General features: G+C 35.1%; 1 protein-coding gene across 9 annotated transcripts in view; it reads right to left on the minus strand.

The window, feature by feature from the left end:
* Positions 1 to 22,710, minus strand: part of SLC4A10 (solute carrier family 4 member 10) — a 214,806-nt gene that overhangs the window by 51,759 nt on the left and 140,337 nt on the right. For all 9 annotated transcript variants that reach the window (XM_036421111.2, XM_036421114.2, XM_036421118.2 and 6 more), the window contains 4 exons: positions 16,026 to 16,126; positions 12,968 to 13,142; positions 12,284 to 12,417; positions 11,641 to 11,886 (listed from right to left, as the gene is read on the minus strand). In XM_036421111.2, the coding sequence (XP_036277004.1) occupies positions 11,641 to 11,886; positions 12,284 to 12,417; positions 12,968 to 13,142; positions 16,026 to 16,126 (656 nt within the window). The remainder of the gene's footprint in view (positions 1 to 11,640; positions 11,887 to 12,283; positions 12,418 to 12,967; positions 13,143 to 16,025; positions 16,127 to 22,710) is intronic.

The following is a 22,710-nucleotide window of genomic DNA, read 5'->3' on the forward strand; positions in this document are numbered from 1 at the left end:
AAAGGGAGTGGGGAAAAGAAATGAGGGTTTTTGCATTGAAGAGAACACCATGGGCCAGACTGTACAGTGAGCCTTGAGGGCCATAGTAAGTACTATTTTGAATGTTAAAGTGACAACAGTAGGGCAGCTTCGAAGGATTTTTTTGAAAGATTTGTTTATTGAATAAACTTTATTCCATTGTTGCTATGGTTTTTGTAGGTTACGCAGCCCTCGTATAAATTCCATATCACAGAATTAAAAATACTAGATGTAGCCATATCTCGAATCATTGTAGCTCAAACTCTGAAGGAATGTTATTGAAGAAAAGTACTCTGGCCACTGAGAGGTCTTGAAAAAGTCAGTAGACATAGTAGAGAACTGTGATAAGAAAGATCCTGTCTTGACATCTGTCAAAAGTGTGGGGGGCAGAGAAGGTAAGGCATGAGGTTCTAGCGCCATGGATACCTTATATAATCTGCTAGATTAGAATAATCATGTTAGTCATTTGACAAGGCACATACCTATACTATGGTTCAGGTTAAACCATTTGAATACACAGAAGACCTGCCTCCAATTCTTAACCCAGCTTTGTCATGAGTTCAAATAATGATTACCATAGGTGACTACTGCATAGTAGTGGTGCCCAAAAAGAACACTGTTAATATTATTCATTAGGAGCAATACTCACTTTCTTGCTAAAGAAAATTAGTGACATATTGCCTGAATCTGTTCTATCATGTGGTAAACATTCTGTTTTCTTAGGTAGCTAATGATTAGAATTCTCCAAGTTAGTAATTCTGCAAATTTACCTAAGATAAAGCAGCCCAACACCATTGTTTAATAAGAAAATTACGTGAAAATTTGGTAAAAGCATGTTTCTATAGGATAAAAGGAAATTTAAATGTAAAATAGAAAATATATGGCAAGTTTCTTGTGGGAGTAACATAACAAAGGAGAAAGAGCACTATAGTAGACCCATGAATACATCTACATACAGACATATGTGTGTGTACAATGCACATATACGCTTCCACTAGCTATTGCATATTTGTGCATATCTATCAGATATGCATATAGCTGCCACATGCATAACATGAGGCACTTTGTTTTCTAGTTTAATAGTTTGAGTTCTACATTTTATAGATGCAGGAAACTAAGTGTTTGATGACTTACCCAAAGCCATACATGCTGATAGAATTATATTTGAATCCAGGCCTGTTTGACCCTGAAACCTCTGCACTTGCAGCTGGAATGTGCTTCCTCTACCACATGTGTCAAACACAAGGCCCGCGGGCCAAATCCGTCCCGCCAGGCCTTGCAATGTGGCCCGCACTGCGCTGTCATCACTGCACTCCACTGTGTTTCCATCACAATGACAGTTTATGACTGTTCAGTAAACCATTCGGCCTGCGATTTAGGCTGGATTTTAGATTTTGGCCCCTTCTCTGATTGAGTTCGACACCCCTAGTCTAGAGTCTAGACGCAGCTCTGTGCCACTTCCATCAGCATAGCCAGATGAAAGCGATGGCTCCAGAACAACCAAGTAATCTACATATCACCGTGTGGGTTCCTAGCTTCCCCTTCCAGGACCCCTCTCCTGTATGGTGTCACCCCCCAAACACCCAGCAGACCTGCCCTCCCCTCAGATCACCATAACTACACCAGCACTCTCGATTCCAATTTCTCACAGCTGCGTCTAGCCCTGGCCAGGGATGACTTCCTTCACTCAGCTGTGTGTGCTCCGTTCCCTCAGGGCCTGGTTTCTTCTTCAAAGCCACTGTGCTGTGTCAGAGAGGACAATGATAGACTGTGTCATTGCATTCCTGGGAGTACAGTGACATTTTAACAGTGATGTTCTGAAAGTACTCAGAAATCTAGTATAAAAATGGCGAGTTCATAGAAAAGACACTCTTTTGAAGAGTCGGATTTATAAGTGGACATTAGTCACCTATCCTTCCTTGTCAGGCCTATCTCTTGTTAATAATATTTCTCATCCATAAGTGAATTCCAAAGAGGAAAAATAAGTGTTTTAACCTAAGAGATGGATTTTATGCATCACAGGTATCACACACCAGTGTAGCCAATGTTCTTTCCTGAGTTAGGCAATGTGATACCCACCGCCTTTAGGAAACAGATACACCGCTCCTTCCTGAGTCCGCCCCTCTGATACTGGAAATCTCAGCCAAGAGTTCTCAGAGGCTGCATGCTTAGACAGGAAAAAGCTCAAAGAAGGCTCTGGCTATTTATAGTTTATGCTCGTCTAAAACATCAAAAGCAGATATTCTAAATAAATAAATCAAGGGGGGAAAATCCCACTTTCCTGCTTTTCACCTATATACTGATGTACTTAAATAATCAAAAACTACAAAAAGAAAAGGGAAACAAAAAACAAACAAAAACAAGCAAACAAAAAACTAGAGACAGCAATATAATAAAATAAAATGTAAGTTTGGATTAAATTCTTCTGTTAATTTTATCCAAAGTAATTTTTAGTGACTCCGGTCATATGATAGCAATGTTAATGCAAAAAAAAATAATAATAACAATAACCTTTAAGAATATAAGTGCTTAGAATACTGGACTTTAGCTTTTTTAGCCAGGGTTCCTATGATCATTTACCTCAGGGACTTTGGACAAATTACTTAACTTCTGTTTTCTTAAAATGGGGATAATGAGCCCAGCCAATGTGGCTCAGTGGTTGAGCCTTTGACAAGAGGTCACTGGTTTGATTCTGGTTACCAGCTCAATCCCCCAGCAGGGGGCATGCAGAAGGCAGCTGATGGATGATGTTCCTCTGTCACTGATGTTTCTATTTCTCTCTCCCTCTCCCTTTCTCTCGCTAAAAAAACAATAAAAACATATTTTTTTAAAAAGTGGGGATAATGATAGTATTCAACAGGATTATTGAATTAGTAATAGCAGGATTATTTCAAAGGTGAATTAATTACCTTTTGTAGATAAAAGCACAAAATAGAATCTGGCATAAATGAATTCAAATTAGGTGTTAGTTATCATTATTGTTATTACTATTGTTACTAGACTAGAAATTTCGGTAATCCAAAGGCTGTATATGCACTTTTTTTTTTTTAACATTTTTAAAAACTCCAGTATAAAAGGCCAATAATTCTGACTTATGCTGGTGAATTGTTTGGCTTAAAATACACTCTTCACCAAACACTATGTTTTACTGCCACTTCCCCTCCCCACACCCATGTGTGCGCAGTAAGCCATCTTGTTTATGTAAATGGCTACAGAGTGATTAGATAAACATTATAATTAAATGCCCTCATCCAGAAGTCATTGCTTTTGTCAAGGCTAATGGAGGTGATCAGTCTTCTTTACAAGAGAAAAGCCTGTGGCTGTCTTCTAGAAAACATAATTTGGTACAACTGCCTTTACCATTATTACTAATTTTAGTCCCTGGGTTACAGATGATCTCCTTTGTCTTTGTAGTTATTATCAGTACCTTCCTGTGTGTGCTGAACAGTAATGGTTTGTGATTCTTTTTTGTTTAAGTCTTTTCATTGACTAAATTAACCCCTAGAGTGCTTTGTAGCAAGTTAGTTGTTAATATGTGGCATAAAGTCAGAGAATTATGATCTATCTATAAAAGCCAAACATGTTTTTATGTCTATACTTTTTCCTATTTCAAAAGTATTTTGAATTACCAAAATAATAAAACCATACTATAGGATATTTATAAAATAAAGGACAAAAGGAAATCAGTCTTTCTACCAGTTACTGTGATTTTTGACATATTTCTTTCAGTAGTTCTTATTATGTTTTCAACATATTTATGAGCATACAGTGTTTTCTAGCCCCATCAGTGGGCTTTGAGAAGCAGTGTGACATGATCTGACTTGGGCTGCAAGAGAATAATTCTGGCTGCTTCATAGAGAACAGTCTGTGGAAGAGCAAGTGTAAAATCAGGGACACCAGTTGGAAGGCAATTGTAATAATCTAGACAAGAGACGATGGAGAAAGAGGGGGTGGTTAAGTAGTGTTTAAATTTTATATAGAGAGCCATTATATCTGTTAAGAAGTCTGGGTGTGTCAGAAGTAGTCAAAAATAAATTCATGTTTTTTTTCATCTGAACAGCTGAAAGGATAAGATGGCCATTAACAGGGGAACAACTTCAGAGAGTTTGCTCTTACAAGTCCAAACATAAATAGAACTAAACTATAAGCTTTTACTCAGTATACTAGCTTTCTAGGGTTGCTATACCAAAATGCCATGGACTGGGTGGCTTAAAAAATCAAAATTTATTTTCTTACAGCTTTGGGGGCTGTAAGTCTGTGATCAGTGTCATCAGGTTGGTTTCCTCGGAGGCCTCTCTTTGGCTTGCACATACTGCCCTCTCACTGTGTCCTCGCATGTTCCTTTCAATGTGCCTGTGCATTCTGATGTCTCTTTCTGTCCCCAAATTTCCTCTTCTTTTAAGGACACCAGTCAGATTTGATTAGGACCCACCAATATGACCTCATTTAACCTCAATTATCTTTAAAGGCCCTGTCTCCGAATATAATCACAATCTAAGTTACAAGGGTTAGATCTTCCACATACAAATTTTGGTGGAACACAATTCAACCCATTACACCAAGTGATATGATTTAACAGTGAGTAAGGACCACCTCTCTTACTCCCTAAAGTCTGCTTTATAATTGAAAATAAAATTATATCGTAGGTGCTTTATTCTTTTAAACATAAAAATGAAATGTTTTGAAATAAATAAAAGTAGTCTCCTAGTAATCATTTTTAAGAGCAAGTTCTTATAGACTATGAAGATACCAGGTAGGTATGCAATGAAGGTATGAGCAACATAATGGGGTGACTAGAAGCAGCAGAACTGGCCACAACACAAATTTCACCAAGACTAAGTAATAAGTATTCATTTACAGAACAAATTTTGTTACCCTTCATAATATTTGAATAGTCTTACAGAGAAACTATATATAAAAGATAGTTTTTTTGTAATATATAAATACTGTTTTGCCTGAAACTAAGAGCTATTACAATAGAATGTTTTACAAAGTAAACTTCTTCCTTTATAAGATGTGTATATACCTTTTCACTTGATATTTTCCTGTTTGTTAAATAATAAATGTAAAGTATATAAATGGAACACTTTATATTATCAAAACTTGAAATTTTATACAGAAAAATATGATAAGCTAACTTGGCTAGTTCTACAAATATCGAGTAGAAATAGTGTTCAAAGAAATTAAGTTCTAATTTTATAAGTAGCAATTATTACTCATATTTTTTTCATTTACATGGGTTTTAAGACATAAAAATCCAGTGGAATTTTTGGAAGAACAGAATAATATTATTTTTTTCATCTCTTTAACTAGATTCAAGCCTGTAACAATTTTATCTCCCATAATCCCAGCATACTATAGAATACCAGAGGCCTAGTGCATGAATTTGTGCATGGGTGATATCTAGCTGGCTGGTTCCAATTGGGGCCAATCAGAGGTGGGACTGGCTGGGGGGGGGGGGGGGTTAGGGAGGTTGGCTGGCCAGCCCCACTTCTTCATTGAACTCCTGGTTGAACTCCCTGTCGAGGGGACAATTTGCATATTAGCCTTTTATTATATAGGATAGTAATGCTTAATGCATATTGATTAATTGAACATGTAATATAATTGACATCACCTGACCAATCAAGTTTGACTTAATCATGTAAAGATAATTGCACTCTTTTACAGTTTCTTTATCACTACACTTAAAGAGTTCAACTAGAAATTTTGAATAAACCGAGAGGTTATGAGGATCTGAATGTGAGATAAAAATATACAAACTGAATTCATGAAACTAGTTCTGACTGCACATTTAGACAGGGTGCCAACATGGTAGAGAAGTCATCTGGAAGAGAGGCAGGACTGAAACCTAGAGCAGAACCCCAAAGCTGATCAGAGATGTTGGGAGAAAGATGATGAAAGGCAGGTTATCTTAGCGGATTGATCTGTTGGTCCTCACTAATCAAAAACTAAAGGATAAAAATCATATTTAGATAAACACTAAATTTTAAAATCACCTTTTTCTACATATACATAACTAAATTTATCCAGAATTGCTTGCAACATAACTTTATAATTGCATTTTTATGTATTTATTTGTGTAATATATGTGTGACTCCACTTGACTAATCTCCATAATGCTGGGCCCAATACTATATGGCAGGCACACCTTTGTACCCCTTATACTAACAAAGTGTTTGGTACACATCACAAATGAACATGTTTATTTTGTTGTTGTTTATATTTACGTTTCTGAAATGCTTCTTACAACTTACATTTAATATCGAGTTTTTTTCTCTATTAAAAATCTGACATCTTAAGAATCCAATAAACATTAATAGGCACTCAAAAATCATTATTCAATAAATTTCTGGAAACCCATCTTATTGTTCATTCTTAATCCAAACACTTGCTATCTTTGTTTTCCCTTTCTTCTTTTGAACTAAATTCTAGTTTTAATGATAGTCTTACCTCCAGTAGCCATAGTATCCAGTATCAGTTTATTATTTGTTTGTTTTGTCCTCACTATTCCTAATAGGTTATGAGCCTTTGTGTGCAAGATTAATGTCTCTTCATCTTTCTGCCTCCACAGAGCCAGGGGGTTGGTAAATACCAGTAAGCTTTTGTTAAGTGCCTTTTAACAATGTTATTTCTCAGATCTACTCCATCTACTATTTTCTTTCTCTTTAACTATAGATTTGCAAACCTGAAATAGATCTATCCTCCATACTTTCTTGTCAAATAGCTATGAAAGGGCAAAAATTTGCACAAACATCCATATTAAAGGGAGAGTACTAAGCAGGTATTAGTGATTTCTTCATTAAGATGCATTAAATGGCCACAGGTGTTGTGTTTGTATATTAAATGCACAGTATTTCAATTTGTTGAGATGTGATGAACATTTTCAGAGATAACGATTCATAGAAGGCTAATTATATTTCTTCCAAAAGTTTTATTTTATATCTAAAAGAAGGAAGTACCCATGGTATATATTTTTTTTCAATTATAAAAGCAGGAAATGTTTTGCCCACATTTGCCAATAAATGTTTGTTTAAAACATATGTCAGCCTGTGCAACTGAAAAAATGGTATCCCTCATCTTTGCCTAAAATGGTAGAATCTTCCAGCTTCTTAATAGTTCTTCCAACTGCTGAAAATTTAAGATGTATTTAAAGCACTGTTTCTCAACCACTGATACACATGATTTCAGGGGTAAAGAGCAGACAAAATTTAAATAGGTAAATGAGTTTTTTAAAATCAAATATTCATAATAAAATGTTCTTCCAAAAATTCCACTGGATTTTTATACCCTTAAAACCCATGTAAATGAAAAAAAAATTATGAGTAATAATCGCTACTTACAATATTGTATGTTAACTTGTTTGAACACAATTTTTACTCGATATATGTAGAACTATCCAAGTTCAGTTAGCTTATCATATATTTCTGTTTAAAAATTTAGTTTGTGATAAGGTATTCAGTTTATGTACTTTACATTTATTATTTAACAAACAGGGTTTTATAGAGTGCTGTTTGCTGGGGGAAAAAAAACAACAATAAAAAAATAGGAAAAAGATCAAAATTCAAAATAAATCCTTCCCATAACCTAGCAATGATATCATACTTTTTAATAGCTCTGTAATTATTCAACTCCTGTATGTTAACAAGTTAGAGTAATAGACCCTGCTCTTTGCTTTGATTCAACCAACTAAAAAGAGTTAATACAGCCCCAACCTTTCCTTAGCTAGCCATCTTTGAGAGCTTTAGATTATTACAATATATTTGAAGAAACATCTCATCTTTCATAAGCAGAGTGATTTATTCTATTTTTGCCATTTTTAAAAATCAAGGCAACCTAGAAGAAGTTATTTCCACAAACTCATTACTTATTGCTAACTTGACAAATTCAGCTTGATCATCTGGTGTAATGTATATATTCTTGAAATTAAATTGATTATCTTGACACTTGCTCTTGGCACAATGAAAGAAAAGTTCATAGCTTTGAATATAAGGTCTACATATTATTACCACATTATAAAATTAGGATGCCAGAGATACTATGAGTGTCTTAACAAAATCAAAGACATTCTATTATTTGGTTTGTAAAACTATGACTTTAAGGAAATCTAAGTGATGTCTGTTTGTCTGCATTCCCATATTAAACTGGAAGCTCATTGAGAACAGAATATAATTCATGATTTCATTAGCACCTAGCATAGCATCTAGCAAGTGGTAGATTTGAAGAGATGAATATATACCCTAGCAAAAATATCCAAATTAGGGGGCACTGCTCTTTTTGAAACTGAAGATAAATGAAAAGGCAAGTATCACTGTTATCACTCACTCTAATCAAACTGCTCTTCCTATCTGCCTGCTTTCAGAGTGTCCCTGACACCTCCTTCATTCATTTTTGAAACCTATTCATAACACCCTCACTATTTGCTTTTATTAGAAAAGTTATTTTGTTTCCACTCTTGTTTTCTTGTCCAAAAAACAGAAGTATACTGTTTAAAGCTATCTGTGAAAAAGTAAAGTACTAAAAATCACATTATTTTCCAAAAGGAAAGATGAAAGTCACATGATCATATCAAAAGATGCATAAAAAGCATTTGACAAAATCCAGCAGCACCCATTTATGATAAAAACTTTCAACAAAGTAGAAATAGAGGGAACATATTTCAACATAATAAAAATCACATATATATGAGACAAACATGCAGCTAACATCATACTCAACAACAACAACAAAGACCTACATGTATAAGAAACCAATAAAGACCCCAAATAGCCACAGAAACTAAAGAAAGAAGAACAAATTTGGAGGTACCACACATTATCTAATATCAAACTATACTGCAAGGCTATAACAATCAAAACAGCCTGGTACTTGCATAAAAAAAGACAAATAGATCAAAGGGACAGAATGAAGAACCCAGAAATACACCCACACCTACATGATCAATTAATATATAACAAAGAAGGTAAGAACATACAATGGGGTAAAAAAAAAAAAAAAAAAAAAAAGCTTATTTAATAAATAATGTTGGGAAATTACCGTATTTTTCGGACCATAAGACGCACTTTTTTCCCCCCGAAGTGGGGGGGGGAAAAGTCCCTGCGTCTTATGGTCCAAATATAGCCTACACATATACTTTTAAAAAAAAGTTTTTTTACTTGCCCGGCTCTGTGTGGTCTCTGTGTGCTTGCGTGGCTCTAAAATGATTCTAAATGCTGCTGTTTACATTACAGGGTTGATTACATGTGTTTATGACTGTGATGTTGGGTTTTAATGCACATAAAATATTTTAGGACACTATTTGTTTCAGAATCTTTTTTTCTTCATTTCCCTTCTCTAAAAACTGGTGCGTCTTATGGTCCGGAGCATCTTATGGCCCGAAAAATAGGGTACACAGATATGTGCCAAAAAATGAAAGTAGACCACATCATACATGACACACAAGAATAAACTAAAAACGGATTGAAGACTTAAATGCTGGGCTCAAAACCATAAAAACCCTAAAAGAAAACATAGACAGTAAAATGTTAGACATTTCTCTAGCAATATTTTTTCTGATATATTTCCTGAAGCAAGGGAAACAAAAGAAAATATAAACAAATGGGGGTACATCAAACTAAAGAGCTTTTGCACAGCAAAGAAAACCATAAAAAAAGATAATCTGCTAAACAAGGGAAGATATTCACCAATGATATATCCAATAAGGGGTTAATATCCAAAATTCATAAGAAACACATACAATGCAACAGCTAAAAAATAAAAAATTAAAAAATAACACACTTCAATTAAAAAATGGCCAGAGGATTTGAATAGACACTTATCCAAAGTGTCAATACAGATGGCCAATAGACATATGAAAAAATGCTCAATGTCACTAATCATCAAAGAAATGCAAATTAAAACCACAATGAAATATCACCTCACACCTGTCAGAACGGTAACCATCAATAAATCAACAAACAAGTGTTGGTGAGAATGTAGAGGAAAAGAAACCCTTGTGCACAATTGGTGGGAGTGCAGATTGGTGGAAAGTAGTATGGAGGTTCAAAAAATTCAAAAATTGTACTGCCTTCTGACCCAGCAATTTCACTTCTGGAAATTTATCCAAAGAAACCTGAAACACAAATTCAAAAGCATATATGCACCCCTATGTTCATTGCAGCATTATTTTCAATAGCAAAAATATGAAAATTACCCGTGCCCATCAAGAAATATGTGGATAAAAAAAGTGGTGGTACATATATACAATGGAATATTACTTGGACATAAAGAATAATGATGTCTTACCTTTTGTGATAGCATAGAGGGTATTATGCTAAGTAAAATAAGTCAGACAGAGAAAGACAAATATCATATAATTTCACTTATATGTGAAATCTAAAGAACAAAATAAATGCAAAAACAAAATATAAACACACACATTGATATGGAAAACAGACTGATAGTGCCAGAGACAATGAGGATTGGGGTCTGGGTGAAAAGGTAAAGGGATTAAGAATTACAAATTAATAATTACAAAAACATCACAGGAATGTGAAGCACAGCATGGGGAATATAGTCAATAATATTATAATAACTACATATAGTGCCAGTTAGGTACTTGAAATATTGAGGAATTACTTTGTAAAGTATATGATTGTCTAAATAGTGTGCTGTAAAACTGAAACTAATACAAAATATTGAATATAAATTCTAATTAAAAAATTACTAAATAAATAAAAATCATGTTATTTTTTAGCCCTATCACTACTTTTTTCTTTACAAAATTATACATTGCACTATTTTGATCTAATTTCAAATTATTCTAATAACAAAGGTAATAAATCTTTAAAACATTTGAGGCCATATCTAAGCAGTTAATCAGAGCACTGGTGGTTGATGCAGAGGATATAACTGCCCCATAAAAACATATTGCTTCAAATGCTTGCTATATAAAAATGTATAAACAAAGTCAACAAAAATATTCAGATTAAGAACAAGAAAGGGCAAATATAATGTCCACATACAGTATATAAACATAGCCTTAGAGAGATTCTAAACTATTGACCAACTAAAACTAGAAAGATCAATAGGTTCAATCCTATTTTAACTCTAAACTATATATTAACTTCAAAAAGCAATATCTGAGTACTTCTATCAGAAATGTCATACATTGCAAAAGCAATATTATATATCAATTCAATGATTTTTGTTTATCTTTTTATTGACCCAATAGAATCTCTTTTACCATATTGCTCTAAATCTGAAATCTTATATTTTCAGTTTCCTTTGAATTATAGTAAATTGAAAAGGCTGTAAAGAAAAACAAAAATCATATGTATTTTCAAAAACAAAATGCCTACATATCAAAATTGACCTTGGTTCACTACTTAATAGGGAATTCCTGACAAATAAAACTCCAAAAAAGATATTCTAGGCAGAGTTGTTATATTGAGACCATAAGTACCTGATAAGTGGCTCATTAGATGACTTTTAAAATCCTGTTCCACTTTGAGAGTGCAGGATTTAGGTCATGAATCAATTTAAGGCACTTTATCTGCTGAGTAAGTTCCTCACATTCCTTATAACAATAGCAATGTTTGTTAAAAGGAAAGCCCCGCAGCCAACAGGGGAAATAGTACTTACGAGTATTGTGTTAGCAGTTCCAAATCATTATGCATGTTGATTGGATATGCCTCACTGAGTTCAAACAACTTCTCTAGGGCTTCATAAATGAAAATGATGCAAATAAGAGAAGCAAAAGCTTCCTCAGTAAACCGGGTGATATAGCAAACAAGGGAGCTTGCATCCGTGGCCACGAGTATGATGCAGAGTGTTGCAGTCCAAAGTCCAATGCTGGCTCTTAAAGAGAGGTATGACAGCTCATATTCTCTAGGAGGAGAAAAGGAATAGCAGAAAGAAGGTCATTTTACAGCTTGCCACTATTTTAAACAGATGGAAATAAGTCCAATTCATGATGTGAAAGTAAATAGCTTCATATCCCATGAGTATCCAAACTGAAGACTTTGTCTAAAGGGAACACTATGAGGATAAAACGAGCAGGAGCTCTTGGTAGAGAACTGAATATAATTTTTTACAAACATCTCAAAACATTATACACAAATCGTTTTTGTTTTCCTTTATTTTCATGGAGAGGCAAAAATGGCACACTGAATCAAATCAGCCACTTCCACCTCTCCCAGAAGACTTCTAAACGTCATGTTGGGAGAAGAATACACACGGTAGAGAAACAGAAAGGGGCTAAGAGCCAAACATATATAACACTTACTTGCAAAATTTAAACAAAATCTTTTCAAACACCAACACTGGTCCTGTACTGCCTAATATGGTAAGAGGCTGTCCACCAAAGAGAGAGTAGGCTATTCCAGTCATGGATGCTCCAAAGAGAGATTCGATTGCACTCTGTGTAGAGATATAAATTATTTCATTATCTAAGTAAGCTACACAGGTACCCATTATAACTGGGGAGAAAAGTTTAAAATACAAGAGCATATTATTTTTCCTTTGCAATGAAAATCCTAGCAACCTTGGGCAAGATGTGGGATAGAAGAATAAAAATAAGATGCAGGCAGTCGGCCAAAAATAAATGGTAGTGAGTAGGGATATGTCTTCTCCACCTTCCTTACCTTGCTTTTCTTTTGCTCACTAAAAGTTTACATACTTTGTGGCATGTGAATGGACAGAAGCCTGGCTTGTAAATATGGGAATGAATCTCTTGTGAGGGAAGAACCACAGCCTAAAACTAGCCTAGGAGGGGGGCCAGAGTTGTGATCAGAAGCTTGTGTGAGACTCATAAGTAATTGTTTTGAGATATTTCCACTCCCAGATTACCAGTTGCACTACCATCCAGGAAATTCATATAAAGTTATCTGCCAGACCAAACGCTCACTTATCTAACTGGAATCTTAAAAATGGATTAGTTTCGAAGTTCAGAGAAAAGCATGCTACGTACTATACGACCTTCAGTGGCTTCTCCCAGCAGTCCTCCAAATGTGATGACAGGAGACATACACGCGCAGTAGAGAAACAGAAAAGATGCTAAGCACTGCAGGCTGAATGCATCTCTGAAGTCACTCCAGAAGTATGGAGCTTTTCTTTTGATATCTAAAATAAGTCCCCCAAAAATCCTAAAACAGGGGGAGGAAACACAACAGTGAAATCCAAATATAAAAGACATACAAAGCAAAATGTCCAGGTCCCAGTATAGGTTTTCCATCAGCTGAGATGAGACTCAACATGAACCTGCTACATTGCATTATCATGATCTACAGGGATGGCTTTGCACAACTATGTTTGCTCAATTCCTAGCCAAATACTGTATTAACGGCCAAAAAAATAAATAAACAAACAAAAAACCCCAGGTTCTCTCAAACAAGGTTCAGAGCTGTTCATCAGTCCAATTTCAAATAATGAGATTTAGAATTACTCCAAATATTTCTGTGCCATTTCTACATCAACCTATTCTTAATCTCAGGGCTGCTACTTGGAATTGTTGGAAGTATTTTTTAATTGTTTGCATTTTGTTTAGCTAGCAGGAAATGCCGGCGGGAGGGTGAACTAGTTAGCTACTCTTTCTGCCAAACACACACATAGCACCCTCCCCAGATGTTGTTCCAGGCAACCATCCAAATGGCCTTTGAATGAGAGAGGTAGCTTCCACAGCTGTTTTCACTGTTAGGCAAAGGCAACTAGAAGAAGGAACTCATGACCATAAAGGTGAATCCCTTATTGCCTAGATATATTCCAATTTCTGTCATTCACAAGACAGTAATAACCTTACTTGGTATAAATTCATTTTTTAAAATATATTCAAAGCCAAACTGAAACACTTGAAAGAGCCTTGGAGGGTAGGGAGAGATAGTATTAAATTGTGACATGTTCCCTAATTTGAAGATTGAATGTTTTTGACCTCTTAGAAATAGAATACTAATGAGCAGGTATTCTCATATTTTGAACATTTAGTAATCACATGCAGACTTAACACTTGACTACTGAAACTTCTTTGTGCTCCATGGAATAAAAATACCATATTAAAATTAATAAGACTATGGTTAAGTTCCTACATGGAGGTTAAAAAAAATACCTATTACATTGTTCCAATATACTGTCACTATGCTGAATACACTTAAATTATGGGAAAATATTAAACTTTTATTATCTTCTAAATAGGAATATTCATTTGCAATCTAATAATAACCTCAAAAATGACTGTGTAATTAAGAAACAAAGTTACTTTGCCTTAAAAAATGTACATCTTCAGTATAACTGAAGATTTTGAGTATTATTTTTAATCTCCCTGACATGCACTCAATAGTAACATATTAAATAACTTTATAACTATTATGTGAGTGATAGAATCACTATGTTTTCCCAGTGATTACTTCCATCAGAGGGATATGGAGTAGGAGATGCTGAGAGGGTAAATTTTAAATTGAAGATAAAAGGGACATTTGAAACTCAGAAACTCCTGCAGAGAACCTGTGAAGTTCAGACACAAAAATCTTTTCAGGTTCCTTTACCTGTGTTTTGTAAAACAAATACATATTATTTTTATTTGGGGAGGGTGGGTCATTTCTGAATGATTTGGTAACTTGTCAAAGTCACAATTCAAAGTAGATTTAATTTATTAGTCTGTTCATTCATTTATCATTTCTATCCCACCTAACCCCCAAAAGAACTTGAGGTGGTTATGAAATATTAATTAGTAGTTAATATTTATAGGTTTGATAGTACTTTCTATTAGACCATTGTATTTATTAGAGCATACATTAGTCCAAATAGCTCTTATGTTACTGTGTAATAAATGTGCTTTTAGCAGCTAGGATCTAAATCCGGAAGTGGGAGGTCATTACAGAGAACAGTGCAAGAGCAGCCCAGATGGACACCAGCAACTCCAGGCGAGCAGATGAGTAATGGGTACTTCAAGCCATGTCAGCAACAGAATCTGTGGAAGAACTCTGGAGAAGCGAAGACACCGGATATGGGTGACCTGGGAGGATTTAGGAAGCAGTAAGGAAAGGTGAACTCTGAAAAAGTCTAAGCTATGTGGCACATTATACCTGAGAGGGAAAAATATATTATAACCACCAGAAATAAAAAGGCAGCATTTGAAAATATGAAAGAAAGCAGAAGGAGTAACAATGTTTCCAGTAAAGGGAAAAGGAAAGAATTGTTTGAACCTTTCTTATGTCTGAGGAAGACATTAAAGCACATTTCCTCAGAGACAAACAGAGATCAAGGGAAAGAACAGAGGAGAATTAAAATGCACAGAGTTGTAGAAACTGGGAAGTCAGCTTAGAAAACACAGTGAAAGCAGTTCAGGAAATGGCCTTGAGGGGAAGAGAGCACTAATGCTGCAAAGCCTTTGCAGTTGCCTTCAATTATAATGGAGGCTGTGCATACATATTCTCTGAAGAGAGACCCACCCAAGGGTTTCTGATTTTCTGCTCACACATTGCTTGGAGAAAGACAAGCTGTCAAAAAACCATAAAGAACCATTTTAAGAAATAAATTGAAGCTTTCATCTCGTCAAAAATGTGTGATTAGAAAAATAAATTATATAGCTCTTTCAAATTATGACTGCAAAAGTAAAAAATGCTATTATATACATCCTACTTGCATGTAATGAGATATAGTCTACAAGACTGTTCTCTTGGTATTTATTTTTATTTCTATCGTAAACTTGAAGCTTTCAACGGGTTCTTTTGGAAGGGGCAACTGACAGTTTTCTTATTCATTCTAAGAATCTGTGAATGCATTTTATACACAGCAAAATGAAAGACTGGGTAAGTTAAAATGGAATGATGCAAACACTGTTCAGACTTAATGGTAATGGCAATCATTGGTAACTACAGAGAAATAAAATTCACTGGCATTTTTTCCCTCCCTCCCAAAACAAAATTCATATTCAAAGTATTTTTAAAAATGAGATCTCAAAGCAGCAATTCCTAACACACAAGAACAGTATATCATTTGGTCTTCGAAGTCCCGTACAGGTGCTTTTCACTAACCTTCCTGTTCGCTGGAGTTCAGGTCCACTGTGTCCTCCGTGGGGCTCTGCTTCCCCATGAGCTGCTGTTCCATTTGGTACAGCAGGAATCTTCCTCTTCTCCTGTTGGAAGTGTTTTGGTTTGTAAATATCAGGTGCTACTTATAAATACCAAAACCAAAATGTTTCCCTTGAGACAATATGCATAATAACTAAGACCCAGACATCATTACTTATTTGCTGCAAGTTATCTAGTTTCCTAAAGCTTTACACCATTAATGTGCTCACGAGAATGAAATGGGTTTTGGACATTCTCTCATTCTTTCATCTAATACTTATTGAGTACCTAGTGAGTGTCCTTTATGGTTATGGATACTAGAGATGCAAAGGTGATCGAGAAAAAGTATCCCATTAGTGAAGACAAATAATTAACCTACAATGTCAGGTAGAGATAAAGCTCTGAAGTTAGAGAAGGGGACAGAAAGACCAGGGCCAGGGGACATTGGGGTGAGGTGGTATTAATATGGTGTTAGTATGCCTGGCATAGTTCAACTGTTCAATAAACATTAACTATTATCATTAGCTATTTTTAAACCGTATTTTCCTCTTTGATTCTGGCTATCTTCCTACTCTAAGAATGATTTATTATATGGTCCTTTCTTACTCATATAGAGATCCAAGACTATTGAGCCAATGACAAGTAAACTGAGGTTTATACAAGTGCTATTTTCCCATAGATGTATTCCACCTACTTCTGTCAGTGACAGAGATTTTTGAAAATTGTAAAAATATATTGATGATCTTAGATCACACCAATGCATTCAAAAGTGCCTAAAGAATTGTAAAAAATATGTTAAGTGGCTTAATTAAAATGTTTACTTGACTGCCATTCCAAAATCATGTTAAACATGTAAACATTTTCTTCATGTTTAGTGTGAAGTGAATTATCGAAGGATCTGATGTACAATGGACATTTAGATAAAATAGTACGGGGTTAAAACATGAGAAAAATAGGTTTTGACATGAACAAAATATAGGAAAGTTTGTTGCTTAATATTTTTACAATTTCCCAGAAACATGAATAGGTACAATGAACTGAAGTGAAAAGATAAGAGGAAGGATTCCTGTCAACTAATAAAGGAAATGCCTTTACAGGTAAATAATTAGCATATTTTAGTCAAGGGATTTCAGAGTAACCCTCAGCTCTGGCCAAATGACTCAGTTGATTGGAGTATCTTCCCGATGCAAGAAGATTACAGGTTAGAGCCCCAGTAAGGGCACATTCCCCCCCCCTCTCTCCCCCCCTTTTAAAAATCAATTAAAAAAAAAAAAAAAAGAATGACCCTCAACCACCTAGGAAAACATTTCTTAGCTTCCACAAGTCTCAGAAAGCAAGTGATATTAGTCTTCTGTGGAAGTATCCTTTAGTAGACAAGTTAACGCATTGTTTTACAGTGGAAAAGGCTATACACCAAGAAGGCAATGATAAACATTGAAGAATATTTGCCAGTCTACAGAGCCCTTTCCTCAAGAAGTGTTCCTTTGTAGTAAGGGGGTGGGGGAAATGTATTTGAAAGAAAGTGTGTATGAATAGTATCAATGAATATTCTGAGAAATAATACAGAAAATATTTTTGTTCAGAACACACATATTTTGATGTTTTAAAACAAATCAATTGTTGAGCAGATATTTGACTACTCAAATTATACAATTTATTCATTCAAACAATAAATTCTTATGAGAGGCAATTTGTGTCGGGTTCTAGGCCCCACCACTATTAGTCTAGTGGACAAATCAGGCCTGTGGAGCTTACATTCTAATAGGAAAGGCAAACAGTAAACAAATAAATTAATTCATTCTACTGTGTGTTAGATGGATTAAAAGCTATGGAAACATGGAAATTTAGAGCAGAGTAAGAGGGAGGTTGAGGTACAGGGTGGGTGTTGAGAGAGGAGCGAGGCAATTATAAATACACTGGTCAGGCAGTAATCAGTAAGAAAGTGTCATTAAAGAAACTTGAGGAAGTCAGGGAGTTATCCATGACAATAACTAGGGGATATTCATGCAGAAAGCATATCCAGTGGGACAGTCCTAAGGCAGCAGAGTGGCTATGGGGTTTAAAGAACAAGGAGCAAGCAGGTCAATAGAGTTGGAGAGGAGTAAGCAATGAAGAAACTGGTAAGGGATGACTCCTGAGAGGTGAAGGGAGGACAGACTGTGGAGGCTTCATAAACCATTGTATCTGGCTTTTATTCTCGGTGAAATGATGAACTTGTGCAGGGTATTGAGGAAAGGAGGAGTATGATCTAACTTGGAGTCGCACTGGGTATTTATTGAGAACAGACTCTAGGGACCAAATGTAGAAACAAGACCAGTTTGGAGGCTATTTCAGTAATCCAAAAGTATTATGATGGCAGCCTGCAATGCAGTGGTAGCAGTTGTAATAGCAGGAAATTGTTTTATTCTGGATAGATATAGAAGGCACTGCCAAAAGTTTTCTGGCAGACTGGAAATCAGGTATAAGAAAAAGTAGTAAAATGTTTGGCTCCATCAATTGTATATAACTGTGGAGTGAGTACAACTGTAAGTGTGCAATTAGTCCTATCAAGAAGGGAAGGTGCTGATGGAATAAAATTTAAGAGAAGATCAGTTTCTTTTTTACTTCAGGAAGCACTACATTGACTTTCCTCATAGAAATACAAAGATGTGTACAGAAATAAAATAGTCTACAATTCAGTTCAAACTTTAGGACATGTTAAGTTTTATATATCTAAAAGACATCCAAGAGGAGAACACAATAGGCATTTGGATAAATAACTCTCAAGTTCAAGATGAAATATAAATTTGGGAGAAAATTTAAAGCTATAAAATTGGAAGATAGTACCAAGAGAATGAGTATCGATAAGGGACAGGATATGACTAAGGACTGAATCCTGCATCACTTCAACATAAAGAAATCAAAGAGAAGAGAATAAACCAGAAAAGAAGACTGGGAAGAAGTAAAAACCAAAGTGTGGTAAGGTACAAAGAAAATCAAGAGTGTGGTGTTTTGGAGCCAAAGAAAAAAGTATACCAAAGAGTTATCAGCTCTGCCAAATGTTGATGATTAATAGGCCAAATAACATGTAGACTGAGGTGGACCATGAAATTTTGCATTGTAGAGATATTTGATAGCCTTCAAGTAATTTTAGTGAAGTTAGGGAAGCAAATGACTTACTTGAGTAGGTTTAAGAGAAAATTGGAGGAGAGGGATTGGAGGCAGGCAGTCCAGAGAACTTTTCTGTGGCATTTAGTTGCAGTGGCAGCAATATTAACAATTCTTTTTTTAAGATATGAGAATTAACAATGCTGTATGCTAACAGATGATACAGAGCAAAAGAAATTATGAGACAGGGAAGAAAAAGGATAATTGGTAGATATGTCTTTGAGTAGGTGTGTGAAGAGATGGGTAGGAGTACACAGGTAGGAGGCTGACTTTGGATAATTCATCAATAGTATTATATGGGAGGCAGAGTATGCGGATGAAGATGCTGGCAGGTGGATAGCTGGGGTGGTGGGAGTCTGTGGAAATTCTCTTTTAATCATTTTATATTTCTCGGGAAAGTAAAAAGCAAGCCAACATCTAAGAGTGAAGGTCAGAAAGGATGTGATGATGGTTTGAGGAGAGAAAACAGGTGTGAAATGTCATCTAGAGAGAATGATTGGACTATGAACTTGTAACATTAAGGGCCCACTTGGGGTATGTAGTCAAGAATTATGTGAGATCACTCAGTGTAATTACATGTTCTCCTTTAGCCACATTCACCTGTACCAAGGCAGATACAGACTAAAGAGTTGCATTCAAACAGGGTTGTAGTTTTGACAAGCAAGTAAATGGCATGAGAGAAAAGCAAAGAAATTGAGAGTATACACAAGGGAGTGATTATAATGACTGATACAATGGTATTTTCAGGGTTATCACTTTAGGTGACTGGTTATTCTTCTCTTAACCGAAAGGAAAAATACCTAAAATTTCATTATTAATACATTTCAAAAGAATAACAATCATGGAAATTATCACATGGGGGAAGCATTATTTGAACAAGTCTGAAGTCAGAGTACTTAATGTACTTCATTTTGTTTCATCTAATAAAAGAAAAGTTTCATAGTGTGTTATTCAATTACAACATATCAATACATTAAAAATACTAATATAAAGAAGCATACAGCTTATCTCTAATTCAAATTCATTATACAAAACTGTGTTGTCTAAAATGACAGCCACTAAAAACATGTGGTTATTTAAATTTAAGTAAATTTAAGTTTAATATTTAGTTCCTCAGTTGCAATAGGTACATTTCTTGTGCTCAATAGTGACTTGATTTGTTATATATCATAGATATAGAAATTTCCTATCCTTGCAGAAATTTCTATTAGACATGCTGACATAGAATGTCAGTATAGAGAGGTTAGGACATCTGTTCATGATCATACAAATAAATAAGATCAGAACCCAGAGGTCTTAATTTTTAACTCAATGTTCTTTCTACTATTGCCTCCCAATACATTCTGATCACCTCATAAAAATAATTTTAAAAATACAGAGCTCCCATGCTTCAACTTGCCTTAATAACATCATTACTCAAAGACAAGGTGTTCTAAAAAAAAAAGTTTAACTTCAGTTTTAATGTTTGACAAACTAACAGGGATTTTTTAAAATAAAGAAAAATTATGAAACTCAACAATAAAGGTTTTTTTTTTTTTAAAGTTCTAGAGACAGGGAGTGGTAATAGCTGCACAACAATGTGCAAAATTTGTAATGACACTTGAGCTGTACACTTAAAAAATGGTAAAACTTTCTGCTATATACATTTTGCCACAATAAAGAAAAAAGAAAAAAAAGAAAAACTAATTGGTATTAAAAAGTGACTTTAAAAGTCTGTCTCAATGTATTTATATTTTTGTTAAATTTTCTAAATAACACCAATTAAAAAGCTTAGTATTTCAGAAAGCATTATATCACCTTTTCTACTATTGTAATGGCAAAGATGTAAACAAGTACAAAAATAGGATAGTGTACAACCCTTAAAATTACTCCTTAAGCAACTTCTTTTATTTTAGCAGTAGATTAACTGAAAATATATGGCTGCAGTTATAGAATGACAAAATTGTTATTGCTGAGAAAAGAAAAGCACATTATCTTTAATGTTATGAAATGACTTCAGGATGAAAACACAGAAATAAGGCAGATGTCAGCTTATTTTCCTTGCATTGAGAGTGGAATTATGACGCCTTTTTAAAATAGGCACATTTGAATGGTATATCTGCTCACTTGCACATCTCTAGCTAACTAAAAGAACTTCCATGTCCAGGATTGGGTCAATTAGACCATCTGTTACTTCAACTAGTGTAGTCAAGTCAGACCAGCCTGGACTCCGCAGGGACAAGAGCCCCAAACAAGGCTGACTCGATGACAACTGGGATAGTTGTAGGAGGCAGACTCAGTAGAAATAGAGGTGATACTATGAGTGGGATTAACAAACATTTGGTCACCACTCTCAACAAAAGCATGCCTACATTAAAAAAATGAACCCAAATAATAGCAACAATCTTTGTTTCTATTTTCCTGGGGGGAGGGACATTATATATATATATATATATATATATATATATATATATATATATATATATGACACGAGTAAATGTGCATTAAATTTTTATAAACAGAATTTCTTCAATTTTTATGTCACACACCCACACCAAGATAAAACAAACATAAGAATTTTACTTAAAAATGCTTCCCAATTAATATGATCAGCAGTAATAGAAACGTTTTCTATATAATAAAACTAAGCCATGCCTTTCAATTTTTTTTTAATACTTGCTAACTTCTAAGTGATGCATCAGAATATAGGAAGGCAGTAAAGGACTTTTTCTTATGCCATATTTTACATCTTTATTACAAATTTAATTTTCCTCCAGTATAATATGTTTTTAGATGGGTCTAAAATCTTTCCAGGGATATGGGACTGTTTTATTTAGTAGTATATCATCAATAGACCAAATTTCTCAGTGAAGTGTGTTACATGCGATCACGGAAGATTTTCTAACTTCTTGAAGGTTAAATAGGTTCTGGTACCAATTCCATGTGGAAGAAAGTGGGCATCCCTAGCACCACCAAGCAATGCTCCAGACACCATCTGGGTGTCCTATATTTCAACCCAATTTTGACACTATCTCCCCAGAAATAGCATCAGATACCACAGGATGAGGACTCAGTCCTGCAAGGCTGTCCCCTTACTGCCCTCCCCCCTACTTCAGTTAAAAGTTGCAAGCTCAGGTTCCCAAGACCCCCCTCCTTGGGGTTCAACTAATTTGTCAGAGTGGATCACAGAAAACGCAGAGAAACATTGTACTTACTAGACCACCAGTTTACTATAAAAGGATATAACTCAGGAACAGCCCATGATAGAGATGCAAAGGGAAGATAAGGGGAAAGGGCAAGCGGTGTCCATGTTCTCTCCCGGTGCACAACTCTCCTCAACCGCCATGTGTTCACCAGCACTGAAGCTCTCTGAACCCCATACTTTGGGGTCTTATGGAAGCTTCATTACAGAGACAGATTGATTACAACATTGGCCATTGGGAATTGAATTCAATCTCCAGCTCCTCTCCCCTCCCCAAAGGAGGAAGGGTGAAACTGAAAGTTCCAACCACCTAATTATATG

This window comes from Pipistrellus kuhlii, unplaced genomic scaffold (assembly GCF_014108245.1).
Source record: "Pipistrellus kuhlii isolate mPipKuh1 unplaced genomic scaffold, mPipKuh1.p scaffold_m20_p_7, whole genome shotgun sequence".
NCBI lineage: Eukaryota > Metazoa > Chordata > Mammalia > Chiroptera > Vespertilionidae > Pipistrellus > Pipistrellus kuhlii.